The sequence below is a fragment of the Stenella coeruleoalba genome, assembly GCF_951394435.1.
Source record: "Stenella coeruleoalba genome assembly, chromosome: 16".
Taxonomy (NCBI): domain Eukaryota; kingdom Metazoa; phylum Chordata; class Mammalia; order Artiodactyla; family Delphinidae; genus Stenella; species Stenella coeruleoalba.
Window position 1 is genome coordinate 23,038,654 of NC_137162.1, and position 18,071 is coordinate 23,056,724.

General features: G+C 36.8%; 1 protein-coding gene across 13 annotated transcripts in view; it reads right to left on the reverse strand.

Annotated features, from left to right (window-relative positions):
• LOC307175250 (uncharacterized protein) overlaps positions 1-18,071 on the reverse strand; it is a 579,209-nt gene that overhangs the window by 155,177 nt on the left and 405,961 nt on the right. For 9 of the 13 annotated variants that reach the window (XM_079900182.1, XM_079900189.1, XM_079900178.1 and 6 more), the window contains 4 exons: positions 13,668-13,778; positions 12,785-12,833; positions 8,583-8,683; positions 1,435-1,460 (listed from right to left, as the gene is read on the reverse strand). In XM_079900182.1, coding sequence (XP_079756308.1) covers positions 13,692-13,778 — 87 coding nt within the window. In that variant the 3' untranslated portion in view covers positions 1,435-1,460; positions 8,583-8,683; positions 12,785-12,833; positions 13,668-13,691. Of the gene's footprint in view, positions 1-536; positions 573-1,321; positions 1,461-8,582; positions 8,684-12,784; positions 12,834-13,667; positions 13,779-18,071 lie in introns of all 13 variants that reach the window. The other 4 variants (XM_079900190.1, XM_079900187.1, XM_079900188.1 and 1 more) reach the window with 3 other exon arrangements.

Genomic DNA, 18,071 nt, shown 5'->3' on the forward strand with positions numbered 1-18,071 from the left:
TATTATCTGGGCAGTGTAATATATGATGCAAAGAACACTGACAAATACAATATCTCTAATAACAAAAAGAAAAAGTAAGGCTCAGAATCAATGATCTGCAGGCAAGGTGCTCATTGGTTGGAGTGGGGTAACCTTAGAGAAGGGGAAACAGCCAAGTTAGACTAGCCCAGGAAGGAAGGGAAGACTAAACATCTCAAGTACTATAGAAATTTAAAGTCCCAAAGTCCTTTAAGATTGACATTCCAATTTTTGAAAATCAAAGGACCAATGCAAATGTTTTATCAGACAATTTTTACATATTAGATCATATATTTTCAGTTATTATATAATAATCTAATTAATGATTCTACTTAATATTCTCTTGTCAGTCTTTCCCTTTCTGGCCTAGACCTGCTACCTGGCTGCAGGGCATTCAGTTTTCAGCTCTTAGAGCTGTGAATGGTGTCAGCAAGAACTTGGTCTCCTCTCATCCAAACAAACCCACCTCTTTGGAGCCTCTGATTCCTGCAGTGTAGGATCATTCATGTCATAGTTACCTGATCCAATTTATACTGCTGCATTCTAGAATGTATCTGTAATAATATTTATTAAGACTTTCAGAGAAGATAAATCACTATCTCTGACACAGATGTGTATGTAACTTTAGTCCTGGAAGGGATATCTCAATACATTTTCTCATCAATTTGTGGAAGGGAATGTAGAATTAAATAAAACACACAGTACCTAGTGGGAGTCTCCTGACTGATTATTGAGACTACCTGGTGCTTTTGTTTGTTCAGCACCTATTTCCTGTTCTGATATTAGCACCTCAGTTTTCCTTAGAGAACTCACTCTGCACATGAAGCCATTCCTTGGCTTCAGGAATGGACAAAGGTATATAGGTTTCGTCAATTGAAGTGTCACATCCCCCTGGCCACAGTGATTGTTTTAAGACAGGCATGTGGCTCAAAGCCACTCCTGTGATGTTTTCCCAAAAGTTCCAAACTGAGGGTCTCTCTTTCCACTGGATTGCTTAAAAGGTTAGATACAAGCTTGGAGCTATTTTGGCCACCTTGCTTGTCTGAAAATAAAGCCAGCACACAGAAAAAAAAAGAAAAAATAGTGAAGAAATAGAAAAAAGTCCACTCTGTGATGATACTGAGTTAGAATTCAAATGAAGTTTGTGAACCAACGAATTTCATTTTTATTTAAGATAGCCTGGATTATTTTAGCTATAAATATCAGATACCTAACTCAACTAATATACATGTAAAGAAAATCTAAGTATAAAGAAAAAAATGCTTTGCAACTGGATTAGAATCTTATGAAAAACAAAGCTCACCTGACATTATCCAATCTCACTTATAAATGAAGATTTGAGCCAAACACAGTTTGCTTAATTGATGTATCGAAAGCCTCTTAATATCTAATATCATGGCCAAAAATTAAACTCACTTATCTGGCAGACTGCTCTTCAAAATCTGCAAATAATAGTAATAACAATAATATTATTGTTTCTTATTATTATGACTATATTATTATAATATTATTATGTATTATAATATATATAATATTATATATTACACACTCTATATTCTATAGTAATACATAATATAAAATAATTATATAAATATAATTATACATAATGTATAATAATGTATAAATAAATTACTATTATTATTTTTTTTTATTTTGGGTGGATTCCAGCATAGATTCAACCCAAATTATTGGTCATTAACATTGGTTGTAACTGCAAAGCTCAGTAAGATTATGTACTATTTCTAAACATGTGAAAAGTTTCTCAACATAAAAATGTGCTTTTCATATTTCCTTCAGAGCTTCCTTAAAACCGGAAGGAATTTTATAGCTCTTTTCACAGAAGAATAATACAATCTATGTGCGGTAATTCAAACAATAATGATTAAATTAAGTTACTCCTCATATCAACATCCCACTTATAACCAATGAGCTGCCCAAGACTGTCTTGAAATGCCTTTAATTCCAAAGTACAGTATGAGTGAATTATCACACTTCATAGCCAAAGATAATTACATTCATTTAAAAAAATGAAAGATACTGTCAAATTGAAGGTTCAAAAAATCTAAAGTGTTAAATCTATTTCTTTATGATATATGGGGTATTCAAAATCTAGATAGCACTATGCAATTAAAAATGCTGAAAGGGGATGATCAATTTAATCTTTCTAGATTTAGGAATCAAATGTAATAATAAGTATTATTGAAATTCACTGACATTATTGATATAATAACTATGTACACTATGAATTTAGAATATACCATCCCATCCTGAAGTTGTGAATGCTTTGCACTGCTTTTATCTTTTCTTCAGGTGTTTTAAAACCGCAGACAATCGGGGTACAGTATATGTCTAAAACTGTTACTCCCATCTTTCAGATTAAAAACACAAATTCCACAAATAAAATTTAAATGCAAACAGAAAACAGGAAAATAGCTGGAAAAAAGGTCAAATATCATTGACAACCAAATAATGATAATTTTATGATGCATTAATAAGAAAACCCCAAAGATTCCCATTTTTAAAAGGGACAGAGGAATAAATAAGAAATACAAATTAACAGCAAAAAAATCTGCAAAGTAAAATAACAATGACACATCCCATTTTTTCTATTATGTGAGTCAAGAGAGTAAAAGAGAAAAAAGCATTCGTGTAGTAGGAACTCAAGGACGATTACTGGTGGGATAAGTTTACCAATTTGCCTCTGTCTTACAAAAGTTTCTCACAATTTCTGCTCTGCTGATGGCATTCTGAGCCCCTCCCACCCATGGTGTTATGGCTGAATTATTTTTAGATACCTCTTTTTTTTATCTGCTATTTTAGGTGGCTTGTGTTGGGTAAATGAAACCATATGTACTAAATCTGCCAACCTCCATCTTAATGAATATATTTATATTTATAAATAATGTGAAGTAGTGAAATGGTATAATATGCAATTTATTTTATGCCATATTACACTACATTTTATTTTAAATACATAAATGTATATTTTAAATATATGCTAAATTTATGCTGTATTATACTATTATAAATAAAATAATGATTATATGTTCTATACATGAAATACCATTATAATTAGCAGTAAAAAAATTTTTTTCCAAATGCAATTTTGTACAGAACAGTGAGGCATAAAACAGGTGTTCTGTTTACAGTGGGAAGTGGAGCCCAGAGCCTTACCATCTTGGCTTCCTTCTCACCTCGTCTCACAGTGTGCACATCTCTCCTGGTGGCTGCTTTCCACAATTAAGAGAATAAATAAAATGTGTAGGTATAAAGGGCATTAAGCGATGATAGTCACGGCATGGAAAGCGGAATTTATATCATTCCCAATGTTGCCAGTGCACATAAAATCAATGCTAAATAATGCATACTTGACTGATGGATACTCACAAGTCTTTATAAAAATATTAGTGGAAGCATCAGTGTTTAGCTTCCTCTTGACTCTGTTAAAGATGGTGGTTCCAGATGCTCTTTATAGGAGGGGCCAAGTTCAGTAATCTGATCCCAAGTTAGCCCTGGGGGTACTTGTTGTAAGATCCGTTTCTGTAGCAATCACACTGTTTCTTAAGTCCTCTTCCTCATGCCCGTTTTCTGTGCCCCAGCAGTGATTCTAACTTGGATGATATGGAATTCCATTCAAGAATGTTTTTAATCCATGGGCATATCGACTAAAGTGACCTAAAGTTCTTCAAACCCCAGCTATTCTTAAAACATGTATCTTGGATTGTCTGCCAACTTGGAAATCTCCATGCCCTTTGCTAGTATTTTATTAATTTATGATTAGAAGACCCTATCCAATATGTCCAAATGACCCAATTCTTATAAAATGCAACTATTCAGAAGAGAAAAATGTTGAAGTTAAGACACCTTAAAATAATGGCCCAATAATAATTAATTTTCTTGGTATTTAAGAAAACAAATCCTGATGAACTCTTTAGTATTAATATGAATGCCACTCACTAGCACTTGTATAGAAATTTGACTTGAATTCCACCATAATTAACTAGGCCATTAATTTAAAGTGCAAGAGCAGAAAATAATAAAACAGCAGTTCATGTATAAAAGACATCTCAGTTCTTCATGAAGACAAAAGACTGTCTCATACAATTGCTATTTAATTTGTCTCAGTCACAAACGAAGACAAAATCAGCCTAGATGAATTTGGAATATAACTTTCAGACCACGTGGCTCTGCCTTTAGCAAGGTACCATGGACACAGGCATTTTACTTGCTGCATTCAAGAAACATGAGACACCATGAAACTCACTAATTACATTTCTTTCTGTAAGCTGATCTAAAATAGGTGTGGCTCCCCAGGGGCTCAGTAGGTAAAGAGAGAAGGTATAGAAGAAAGACATTTACTTATTTAGCAATAAGGCAAATGATAGCACATCTCAGGCCCTATGGCTGCCCTATTTGCCACCTGTGGTGGTGTTCATACTTTCTCAAGGTTTTAACAAACCAGCTACAAGTTCAAAGAACTGGGAAATTTGCTAAGGTGTCTGCAATTTGCTAGTCTGTCCCTCTGCCTTTCAGCAGACCTAAACATACTAGTTTCCTAATAAACTTTAAAATTTTAAAAATATATATTAAATGGAATTTAAAGACTTAGAATTACCAATATCAGAACATTGTTTTCTTCCTCTTTTCCTGAAAATGTCTCCACTACGTCAATAGTGAAGCTGGAGATGCGGTGACCCCTGTTCCCCCATTACTCTCCATGCTCTGCACACCCATTGCCAATATTAGATTAGCCATCTGGCTTCTTTTCTGCAAATTCAGCTCATTTTACTAATTTCCTCTGAATCCTTTCCAAACCTTTTGTGATCCTCCATATTTCTGGGACACCGATATGGAATTAATTATGAAGCGCAGGAATATTTTGCAAGCCTAAAATAAAAATTGCTTTATAGTTGTAGAGAGCTATGTAATTTTGCTTTATAAGGTTTTTGCTAGCTTTTCCTCTTACACAGGATTTTATTTTTCTGCTCTGCCTTAAAGAATCATCTAGTCTATGGTTAAATCAATACTTCCTGATATGAATATAGCATTTTCAGGTGTGTGTGTGTGTGTGTGTGTGTGTGTGTCTACACACACACACACAACAGAAATTGAGACAATGGAGAAGAATATGGAAAAATGCAGTTAGAGTCAATTTTTAAAAGCCTAGGGCATCAACTCTAGAGGTCACACATCTGCAGTGACAAAGACGTTTTCATTTCAAAACAGAGAGGTCAAAATAGGCGACAACAGAAAGACAGGCATAGAAGCCAAACAAATAGGAGAGAAAGAAATGAGAGAGACAGAGAGTGATTCAAAAAGGCAAATGAAACAAAGCCTCTGTCACCCAGGAAGCACATTTAGGGGCTCCAATTTATCTTTATGTATGTGGAATTTTTTACCAATGAGGCTTCTCAAACAATATAAGTCTCTAGACAAGCTAGTCTGAGATGACTAATATTACGGAGGACAAATCTATCAGTTTAAATACACTGTAGGGAGAAGAGCAGCATTTAATAACTGTTAGTTGATGGTAACTTTATGGAGTAGAGAAGAAATACTCCTGCCTTTTCTAAGTGTGAATAAACATGGTTTTAGAAGCTTCTTAAAATTTTGTGACATACATATATTTGTAGCTCCTTAACAGGATTTTATAGTTCAAGGCAAAGGGGACATTATGACTTTTTGAAAAACTCTTCTTTTAAAAATGGAGTACCAGGACAATAAGAATCCCACAGAACAGGATAGAGAGTTTAGAACCTGCAAACATGGGGGATCCATCTCTAGTGTATTCAAAGAACCAAAAGCCTTTAGATTTCTAGATTAGTTGTGAGGCTGCAGAGGCAGTCCCCAGATTTTCAGTGATCCTGAATTCCAACCTATGGCCTTGCCAGCAGACTTTCCCAACAAAGGACCACATCATAGAGTGCAATATAGAACTGGCTGATCTTCAAAGGCTGCATATGTCCTGATACATCTCTGAAGAGTTGGATATATCCATAAACCTCTTTCCCCCAGGAGATGACACTATTTGAACTCCTACTATGCACTGTGTTTTACAGAAGGAACCCCTGTAATCCTCATGGCAACACTACATCATTGCAAAGCACAGGAAATGGAGCCTTGGAGACTTCAAATAGCCTGCCCAGGTCACACACCAACCCAGGTGTTTAACAACCACCATCTGCTCAGGTAGACATTTGATGAAAGATACCTTGATGAAGGCTATCCTACCCAAAGCATTATTTCATTACTCCCAGGATGTAGGGGATTCCAGAAGCAGATATTTAGAGGTTGCAGTTTCTAGCTTTGGCATCATTCATTCATTCATGTAGTTACCAAATATTACCGAGTGCTGTCTACCCATCAAGCACTGTGTTAATATTGATTAAAGTCTTGGGGAAGGAGACAACAGAAAGACAGACATAGAGGCCAAAAAAATAGGAGAGAAAGAAATGAGAGAGAGAGAGAGAGATTTAAAAAGGTAAATGAAAGAAAGCCTACTGTCACCCAGGAAGGACATTTAGGAGCTCCTAGATATGTCTTCCTAGCAGGTCAGTGCAGAGGTAGGCAGTTCCTAGGTAGTAGTAGTTGAGGGCCCAGAAGAATTTCAGGGCAGTGTGACGCAAACAGTTCATTCATAGGTAGGATGTTTATAAGACAAGAATGTCCACTGCAGACCTAGGAGAGTGAGGCCCTCATTTTGAGGACTACAAAATTTTTATATGTGTATATGTATATGTATACATACACGCATACCTACAGAAAAAGATGTTACCACTACAAAAGGGTATAAAGAAAAGAAGTGCAAATAGCTCATTTCTTGAGCTTCTCCAAGCAGCAGCTATGGCAAGGACTTGAGTGTAACTGACTTATGTGGAAGGTGATTGCTGGAAGCCCTCTTAGGGGAGTGTGGAATTGAGACAAGGAAATGCATCCAGTAAGAGCGTCTTAATGAGAATGCTACTGCTGAGAGCAGCTAGACCTTGATTTGCTGGAGATCTCTGAGAGTGAGGATGGTGCCTCAGAGTTGTAACCACTCTACCCCAAGGGGAGTAAGCTGGAGTGTTTCTTCTCTAAATACGACTTACCACTGGTGGAGCGCTACCCTTCGAGCTTTCACTTTACCTTAATTCCAGATGGCTCCACATGTGGGGTTAGAGGAAAATGGAAGGCAGAGTTTCCGGCATTTTCAGCCAGAACACCGTGAAGCTTGTACAGGAAAACAAAAGCTAAGAAGTACTGGAAGAGCATTGACCGCATCTGCTAAGATCCTCATATCACCATCCATGGGAGACCACCCTCAACACTCCGGTAAACGGTCATTCCAGTCATCTATCAATAAATGCATGTAGCCATGCTTTCCTGTGATATGCTTGTATTAGTTCACTCAAAAATGTTTTAGACATCCAAATATCAGACATTTGATATTGCATATTTGTGAGATTATACCTATTTTTCATATATTCAACTGATTATTATATTTTTAAAATTTCCTTTTAGGTGTTTTGCCATGGAGACTATTAATGTGTTCATGGTTTTATTTCTAATTGACAAATAAGACCTCTTTGTGTTTCAGTGATATTAACCTTTTGTCTACCACAAGCATTGTGGGTGTTTTTTCTAATAAATTATCCATCTTCCAATTTTGTTTCTGTACATGAGATAAAAAATAATTATTTTATGTGCTATATTAAGAAAGACTATATCCATGCCAAAATTGTGAACATTCTCAGCCATATTTTCTCCTGGTATATTTTCCCTGTTTTCCAAGGCAATCTTTCCAAAATATTAACAAATATGTCAAGAAAACACACTTAAGGATCAAATAATTTAAAAACCATCAGATTCAATAATGAGCAAGCTTTCTTACTTTAGAGCTACTCAGAGTTTTAATACGTTTACAGGAATTGCAACTCCAAGGGAAATAAAGTATTCCATATTTCCAAAATGTATTTGACCTTGAATCATTTAAAAATTTTTTCAAGGTCTATTTATTAAAATCATCCAAAAGAGTGTTTTGGAGAATACTAGTTCAGGAGACTTTTACAAAAAAAGCAAAATCATAAAAGAAGTAGAAATGATATACTAGAAAAGATGTACATATTTATCTTTCTAGTATTTAGCCCAAAAATTTAGTAGTTATATGGTCACACTCGTTAGTATAAATCATTTCCACCTCACCATAACTCTAGTACAAACATCTGGTTACCTTATTTAAAATTTAGGTACAAATGAAATATTTAAGAATCCTTATTGTTCTGAGTATGTCTAATTTTCTTTTTTTTTTTAATTTTGCATTTTTGGTCTCTCTCAGTAGTATTTCTAACCTACGCACACCCTTGGATTTATCTCAAGTTATTACCCTTGAGTGTTTTGGAATGGTCTACAATCTAAGAATCCAACAGAGTCAGTTATAAATCTTTTAACAGTACCCTCTTTTCCAAGTATTATTACTTACATTTAGGCTTATTTCATGGAGGATAAACTAAATATGATTGACGTGAATGTTGCACTATGGACAAATAAAAACATGAAATAATATCCAGGAAGCCTCAGGAGAATACCTTTTGAGCTGTTGTCTTTTAATAGCTGGAAGCAAACTTGAAAGTTGACTAGCCATCACCTTCTTCTTGGGTAGGACACACTGGGAAGTGGGTTGACCTGCCTGGATGGACGAGATAGAAAGTTCCAAGTAGTCCTCATAAAGAGAGGTTTCTCTCTTAGTTCTTTGGAAGGAAGCTTTGGCAAGAAGCATCTTGCTAAAATGTTGTAGAATTGAGACTAAAAGAGTATGTAAACATTTTAAGACAATTATTACAAAGTAAAATAATTTGCAAGTGATATCTAAAATTCTACTCACAGGTTAGATTCCAAAAAATACCAAACTTTCCATGGTGCAGGATTAGAGGCAGAAAAATCATGAACTCACTGCTCATTTCTTTTATTCAAATCAGCCTGCTAGAGAAATTCTGATATATTCCATCTCATATGTAAATCAAAATGTGTCTTTGTGCTTCTCTTTTAGCAGATTAAATTAACCTAACTACAGAGTTTTATACAACTTTTCCAGGAAGATCCTTGGATGAAAGGAGCAGAGAACTAACTTTGGGTTCTTAGATTCTCTCTCTCTCTCTGTCATATATATTATGCATAAAATATATTAAGAAGACATCTTAATAGAAACTATGCAAATAAATAAGTTCTATGGGAACCACAAGTAAATCATATTTAAGAGTGAAAATGTCTTCTACAGGCCTTCCTGTCTTTTGAGAATGACAAGTGATTCTAGGAAGATGAAAGTTTATGAAAAATCTTGGTCAGCTATATAGCTATTCTCAACACAAATGCCATGCATCATAAATAGATTCAACTTCTCTGAAGCCCTTTCATTACTAGGAATAAAGTTTCTTTTCTGAGACTATGCCTTAAGGGGAAAATATTTATTGTGTATGCATATGTGTATTTCCCAGGTGTAAAATTAGTAAAGAAAAACAAATGCCCTTTTAAAGGAAGGGGTGAAAGTGGTTTAACATAATCACTTAATTAGAGTGTTTGGTATGTTTGTTTCAGACATGCTTTTGTGTCTTCCTGTGATGGGATAATTCTCACTTAGCACAGATACAGTCATCTTCCAAGGGCATTCGTGCATTGTTTGCTATTTCTAGAGCATTCTGACTCCCCTCCAGGTATGCTGGGGTAGTGGCATCTTTCAGAAAACTGGGCTGATTTGTCCCATAGCTGCTGATGTGAGCTTTTCTGTTTAATAGGGTGCTGTCAACAGGAAGGCAGAAGGAGTTAGTGTGGTTTGCCTTGAGAATCAAATCTAATAATTGAGAATATGACAATTCCCCTCCTTATGACTGTGTAGATTTATTTTTATAAAAAGCAAAAGACACTAATAATAACCCTCTTTCTGATTCAGTTTAGAAACTTAGGGGAAAAGAAATAATAGCTTACATTGTTGAATTCTCCTCCCATTTGCCAGACATTGTGTTGATGTCTCATTTGCCAGATGTTTTCTTCAGATATTCTCCTTTAACTGCCATCTCAGTTGTATAAGGTCAAAGTCCTACTGAGTTACCCGAAGGTTACAGTGGGAAAACTGAGGTCCAAAGAAATAATTTGCTCAAGTTCACCCAGCTAGTAAGTGGTGGAACTAAAATTGAAACCCAGATTTATCTCTGATTCTATGCCCAAATTCTTAACTGTGATACTATATTGCCTTTTAAATATAGTGGAAATCCGAGAGAAGAAACAAGAACATTCTAATTTTTATAGCTGTTTATTAATAGCTCTTTAATTGTTTAATCTCATATTAAGGCATTTATTCAATAAGTTTCCAACCAGTTCTTACTTTATATCTAAGAAGAATTTGACTAGAATATAAGCTCCATGAAGCTAGGAGGGTCAAAGAAAAAATTCACTGTTGAATTCCCAGAACAGAAGAGTGTCTGGCATGTAGTAGGTCCTCAGTAAACATTTGTTCAAGGAATGAATCAAAAATCCAGGCAAGGGATAATGGACTTTTCACATTGTGGAATACTGGTGGAATTAAGCAATTGATAGTAATTCCCTAAGGTTTCTTTAAATGGAATGTAAATCTTGGAGGAGTGGAAGATGGTATGGAACAGGAAGTCAGAAAAAGATTCTGAAATGTCTCTTTCTTGAGCTCAATGATTCCTTACTAGGCATGTAGAGAAAGTAACAGTTTTCAGAGTTTGAGTTAATTTGCTCTTGTCTTCCACTTTCATTGATGGCTCTTGAAAAACAGGACCCTTTCTTCCCTGCTGCCGTCAGACATGAAGTAAAATAATTCTCCCTGATTTTTCAGAACTGCTGCCAGGAATGTTTGGATGTGCTTATACTATGTGCAGTGTTACCTCCCTTGGGCATTTCAGAGAAGACAGAACGTTAAGTCCCACAGTGAGTTGTAAGACTTTATTTTATTTAATTTTTTTATTGAAGTATAGTTGACTTAAAATGTTGTATTAGTTTCAGATGTACAGCAAAGTGATTCAGTTATACAGGTATATACATATATGTGTGTGTGTGTGTATATATACATATTTTTTCTTTTTCACATTTTCCTTTTTAGGTTATTACAAAATATTGAGTATAGTTCTCTGTGCTATACAGTAGGTCCTTGTTGGTTATCTATTTTATATGTAGTAGTGTGCATAACTAATTATAAGATTTTAGATGTCAGAAATCTTGTAGGAAAAGTATTCAGAGTGGGGAAAACAGGACTGGAATTTTGGGATGAGATTCTTTTTCTCTGATGCCTGCATTGATTCCATCTAGGGAGGTATTACTTTTTCTACTAAGTCAGCCTACAACAATATGGCATAGCTCCATCTACATTTCCCCAATTTTTCTGCCATTAGGGTTTATTCATTCGTCTATGCATTTGTTCAATCATCATATATGCCAGGTACTGATATACAAAACAAATAATACAATCCTGCAAAAGAATGAAACAACCATTTTCTTATACTATATACAAAAATAAACTCAAAATGTGCTATAGACTTAAATAAAACTCTTCAAAAAAAACAGGCAGTACACACTCTGACACTGCTCTTAGCAATATAGTTTTGGATCTGTCTCCTCAGAAATGAACAATAAAAGCAAAAAAACAAAACAAAACAAAAAAGCAAACAAAAACAAATGAAACTACATCAAACTAAAAAGCTTTTGCACAGTGAAGGAAACCATCAACAAAACAGAAGGGCAACCTACTGAATAGGAGAAGCTATTTGCAAATGATATATCTGATAAGGGGTTAACATCCAAATTATGTAAAGAAATCATACAACTCAACATCATAAAAACAATCAGATTATAAAACTAGCAGAGGACCTGAATAGGCTTTTCTCCAAAGAGTACATACAGACGGCCAACAGACACATGAAAAGATGCTCAACATCACTAATCGTCAGGGACAGGCAAATCAAACCCACAATGAGACACCACCTCACACCTGAGGTATCATCAAAACGACAACAAGAAACAAGTGTTGGTGGGGATGCTGAGAAAAGGAAACTCTCATGCACTGTTGGTAGAACTATAAATTGGAACAGAGACTATGGAAAACAGTGTGGAGGTTTCTCAAAAAATTAAAAACAGAATTTCAGAACTGCTGCCAGGAATGTTTGGTTGTGCTTATACTATGTGCAGTGTTACTTCAACACTGCAATACCATACAATCCAGCAATTCCAGTTCTGAGTATTTTCCCAAAGAAAACAAAAGCACTCATTTGAAAAGATGTACACACCCCTATGTTCGCTGCAGCATTGTGTACAATAACCAGAATATGGAAACAACATAAGTGTCCACTGATAAATGAATGGTTAAAGAAAATGTGGTATATACATACAATGGAATGTTAGCCATAAAAAAGAATGAAATATTGCCATTTGTGACAATACACATGGACCTAGAGGGTAATATGCTAAGTGAAATATATCAGACAGAGAAAGTCAAATACCATATGATTTCACTTATTTGTGGAATCTAAAAAGACAAAACTAATGAACAAGCAAAGCAAAACAGAAGCAGGCTCATAGATACAGGGAACAAACTGGTGGTTGCCGGAGGGGAGGGGAGGGGAGGGGAGTGGGGAGTTTGGAGAAATAGGTGAAGGGGATTAAGAGACAAACTTTCAGTTATAAAATAAGTGTCACGGGGATGTAATATACAGCAGAAGGAATACAGTCAATAATATTGCAATAATTTTGTATGGTGACAGATGGTTACTAGACTTACCTTGGTGATCATTTCATAATATTTAATGTTGAGTCATTATGTTGAACACCTGAAACGAACATAATATTGTACATTAATTACACTTCAGTTAAACACACACATACAAACAATATAGTCCTTGAGCAACACAGATACAATCCTTACCTCAAGCCAACCTACAGTCAGTGGAGAAGGCAAACAAACAAAAAAGAATAAGGCTAAAGTGTGATAGGGATGAAAATAAGTGTACAGTGGGCTGCGGGAGGGGCACGTCTGAGACAAACCCAGTGGGATCTCAAGAGTATCAGGACAACTCTCCTGTAAATTGTGATTTTTAAAATGAGATCTGAAGGATGAATGGGTAACCACCAGGCCAAGCATACAAGGAAGCTTGTGTCAGGCATTGAATCCTTCACGAGATGGACCTTTTTTTCTTCCTCAGACAAAGCTCAGTTTGGCCGGGGTGTTAGGAATAAGGTGGCAAATGATAAAAGGGGAAACCAGTAAAAAAAGATTCGGAAGCCCCTGATATAAAGTGATGAAACATTTGGACCTTAACCTCAGCCCTTGTGAATCCTCCTTCTGATGGGTTTTTCACCCTAGATTGACATGATCAGCTGAGCACCCTGGAAATACTATTCTGCCTGCAGTAGGCAGACAGGATTGGAGAGGGGCAATGCTGGATTAAAGGGGCCCCGTGAGGGAGCTGTTGTTCTGAGTTAATTCCTAAGAGATGACTGTGGTCTGTGAGGGATGGCCCAGGTTCCCAGAATAATTGACCTAGAGTACAAACTTTCTAACAGGACAAAGGTGTCTTAAAGATTCAACCGACCCTAATTCTAGGCTTATTCTGCAATTGGTACCATTGAACAGCTTGTCATAAATTCAGTTTGACCCTGCTTACCTTAGAACTCTTTTTAGCCACTTTTCATGGATGTAGGTGATGTTCTTTACCAGACGATGCTCCTTTTTCATGGGAGAAGTATCTCTTTTTAAGGGTCAGCCTGTAGAAAACCTGGGGAATGTAACATCCGCTGGTATATTAATGAAGTCCCTTTCCGCACTTAGCAGCTTTAGCAAGAGCAGAGAATTCCCTTCTGGAGCTCACGACTCTCTTCCCCAGGGTGCGAATGGGATAGCAAATTATAAAAAATCATTCTGTTATCATAACAATAAGGAAGGCTGTAGAGCTATAATGCCGTGCATCCTCTTCTCTTATATGTACAGCGTGAGGCAAGCAGGGCTCTTAGCATTTCTTGAATGAAAGACATAATTTATCCTTCTGGGCCCTGGTCGTTATTTTTCTTTCCAGGAGGAGGTCATTTGGTAAATGGAACCCAGCTGCACTAAAAGGAGTAAAGGCCTTCAAAAAAGAAAGCAATTCATTCTCTTCTTAATCCCTTATTATGGCTGCTTTTAACTGCTTCCTCCCTGACTACTGCTATTATATGGTTTGGTGTTCAGTTCATGTGGCTGTGTATTGCTTTATAATATTAAGAGCACCTTGTGTGTCTGTGTGGTAGGGAGGTTGGGGGAGGTACAAGTGACATGGGCATGTGAGTAAATGGATGAATAAAGGTGAAAGGCACTTCTTGAAGCCGGTTAAACAACACAATCAAGGAAGAAGTGTCTTGGTTTAACTACTGAGATGTTTCTCTGGATTTCTTCCCTTATGAGCTTTCAAAATCAATAGAGGCTCTGGCTGTGAGCTAACCTGCAAAAGCAGATCTGGTCTCATGCGAATAGAAAAGTACAAAGCTGCTTCCAGGAAATGAAAAATACCCATGAAAGAAATGTTTAATGTAGAGCCGGCCCCAGTGGTTAGGGGTGGGCCGCATCAAAGAGATTTTGAAAGCCCAGAGAGTAACTTAACGACAGCTCCAATGCCTCACAAATTAACTAGCTATCTTAAATTAACCTAGAGAAAGGGAAATGTTGGCAAGGCTGAAAATGTTGATTAAAAAATTGTTTCTAAAGGATAAAAATGGCAGAGCGGATTCCAGACCTGCCTGCTTATTTTGTGACACACACTTCAGGGACCAATTTGAATAAGTCAGTCACATTGATATGGTTATATTTGCACGTGGTGGCGTTGCTGCTTAAATAGCTGCATGTTTATTGGCGTGAAGGTGCACTTTAAGGTACGTGCCGTGAAACTTGCCACCTGCGGTCTGCTCCTGGGACTCCCAGCAGCTCTCTGATTGATGGGCATACTCTGCGCTATGCTTGAAAGATAGCAAAATGGTGTTGGAGAGAGTGAAGGAGAGGAAGCAGCTTGAACCACTTCCAAGTTTGCACTGAAATTGGCCCTTGTGACATTTGAAATTCACATCTGGAGGAAAATAAATGTGGCCACAATTATTAATACATTCTGGAAGAAATAAGTCAAGAGCTACTTAGACTGCACAGGTGTCTGTTATCAAAATCTCAGCAGAGCAGTGTTAATATGGTGTATGTTATTTTAGACTCTCCAGGTGGGTTGTGGCTAAGAACAGGAGAGAAGAGCATTAAGGGCATGCTTAAATACAAAATGTTAATTTTGCAGGAAAGGAAACTGGTGAACGAGATTAGAGGAATCCACTGGTATGTGAGCTGAGAGATTTCGAAGGATAGAACAGGAAAACCAAAAGCAAATCACTCTTACCGAGAAGAAACCCACTAAAGAGATTTTCTGTGGCAGAGGAAAATGTCTTCCTGGTTATTGTTTCTGGAGAATCTGCAGTTGTCATTCCCTTCCCAACAGACCTTTATTCTTGACTAAATCCTTAATGAAATGATTTCCTTTTTAGTCATAAGCTATTCACTGAGAATCTGGCAGCATGAATAGATTTTTTCCTATTTGATATTATTTAGGTAACCCTCTGTTTCTGAGGCTACCTACCTAGAATGCAAAAGTTTGTCAATCAGTTTCATGGGGCTTTGATTTGGATATGATACTGGTGTTATAAAATTGGGAGCATCTCTGGAGACTCAGCCGGCTGTAACCAACATAAGAGAGCCATCAATTACTGGGTGGAAGATCCCTCACTTGGGAGAATAACGTAGTCTGTGAAGCTAAAGACAGTAAGCGACTTGCCAAAAAGCAGACTGCTAAGCAGTGGCGTGTTTAAAGGCAGCTTCTGTATTTTTTTCATCACACTCACATGTAAAGCCTTGACATTTTATGTATTACGTTTTATGTCCTGGAACGTGCATTTGGGAGGCCACAGGGATTCTGTTTTGCCCAAGCAGGTAAAATGATAATCCAGACACATAAAAAGAAGTTGTAGTCTCTGGTGAAGTATGACCTGTACTGTGTTTTGAGTGTGTATATGGTTGGCAAGTATTGCAGAAGTATAGGTGGTGGAGGGTTTGCTTAGTATTGGGAAAATGCCATTAAATGTAGCTAGACAGTTTACCTTTATTGTTTAGCTTTCTCTACGGCAACCAAGATCTCATTTGAAATTAGAACTGTGTTTTTAGTTATTGTAGCTGTTGTTTATTGAAGTGATTAATGGATCTGAGTTAATCTGCTCGTTCTAGAAAGGAAGTGTTTCAGTCTCTTGGAGAACTACATGATGATACCTTTTCCTAGCTAAGTAAGAAAGGGAATAAAATTATAGCAAAATAGATGCCGTTCAACGAGAGCAATGACCTTGCAGGAAATAAATATCCACTGTCTCTACCGATTTCTCACATGAGTCAGGTCTTATTCAAAAAGAAGTCCAGATCATTGTAGGATTCTGCAGACAAATTTGGTACTTAATTTCTTTCTTGTCAGACAAGAACAAGAACACCAGGCAAGAGAGATTTACAGACCTCAGAAACAGGAAAGGGCAAGGGTCTGGACCTTGTGGTAGAGTCACCACTGTCACCCAGAATCTAACATGCTGGATATCACCCAGGGATAGCACACCCCCGTTGAAAATAAAGTACCATATTTAAGATTGTTAACGAGTTCTGTCCTCAGACAGGCCCTAGCTTATCACTGTTGCCTGGTAAATAAGAATCTTCTTTTTCCTTTAGGGATCTAAAAAACACAATTCTATCGCTGCAATTTCTGTGGCTGCCTAACAAAGCAACATAACAGTAGACACTACATGCAAAATATGTAAAGGTTTCCCCAAAGGGTAGAATGGGTGCGACGGTGGCTTATAATGAGGAAATCCAGGGAGAATTTTCCAATAAGCAATATCATAAAGAAGAAGAAGTTTTCCCAGCCATGAGACCTAATTAATGGAGTCAGGTTTATAGAGAAGGAGACACAGCTTAACAAGTTTTCAGTAACCCCAATAAATTAATAAATTAAATTACATTATTTAATTGCATTTAAATTAAAGGGCAGGGTTAGGAGAATATTATACTTCATGTTTATTTTAATAATAGCTTTGCTGAGATATAACACACATGCCATAAAATGCGTCCCTTTAAAGTATACAATTCAGTGCTTTTTAGTATATTCACAGTGTGCAGCCATTAACACTATTTGATCCTGGTTACTTTTTTTTAACTTTTTAAAAGTGCAGACAATTTTTCTAATGCAAAAATTTCAGGTATCTTTTGGGTACGTTCATACCATTTCTGATGGGGACTCCGAAAGTTTGGCCAATGACATTCTTACATCAAGTTTAGAGGAAATTCCCTGAACAAAAATGTGCATCACCGGATAGCTGCACTGACATTTTCCCAGATATCTTAGGCACTTGAAACTGTACTAGGAAAGGTAATGCATCATGCCATGAGTACGGAAAGAGAACTCCTTTTCAGGGCTCTAGAGACCTGAGTTCTACACAAGCATACCACTCAGAGGCTTGCCCAAGCCATTTCATCTCTCCGGACTACATTTTTTCTTATGTATGCAAAAGAAAAATCAAATATTTGCTGAGAATCCACTGTGAAAACAGGGTGCTGTGACAGCAATGGGAAGAGTGGGTTACTTTAGCTTATCTGCACAAAGGGAGAGTGACATTTGAGCTGAAACCTGCACGTCGCAAAAGAGACAGGCAAGTAAAAAGCTGGGAGTAGAGCCTTGCATGCAGGGGATAAAGCAACTCTTAGGACCCTAAGACCAACTGCACTTACTGAAGGACAGAAAGAAGCCCAGAGAGGCTAGAGCAGAGTGAGCAGTGGGGAGTGGGCTTATGAGTGGAGACTTGAGAAGTCTAGTCAGGGCTAGATCATGTAGGGTCTTCTAAGACAGCTGCAATAGGCTTCAAGTCTATCCTAAGTTCAATGGATAGGCATTAACCAGTTCTAAGCAAGAAAGTTTCACGTTTACGTCTTTAGTAGGTTATTGCTATGTGAAGAGGGATTTTAGGGAGGCCATAAA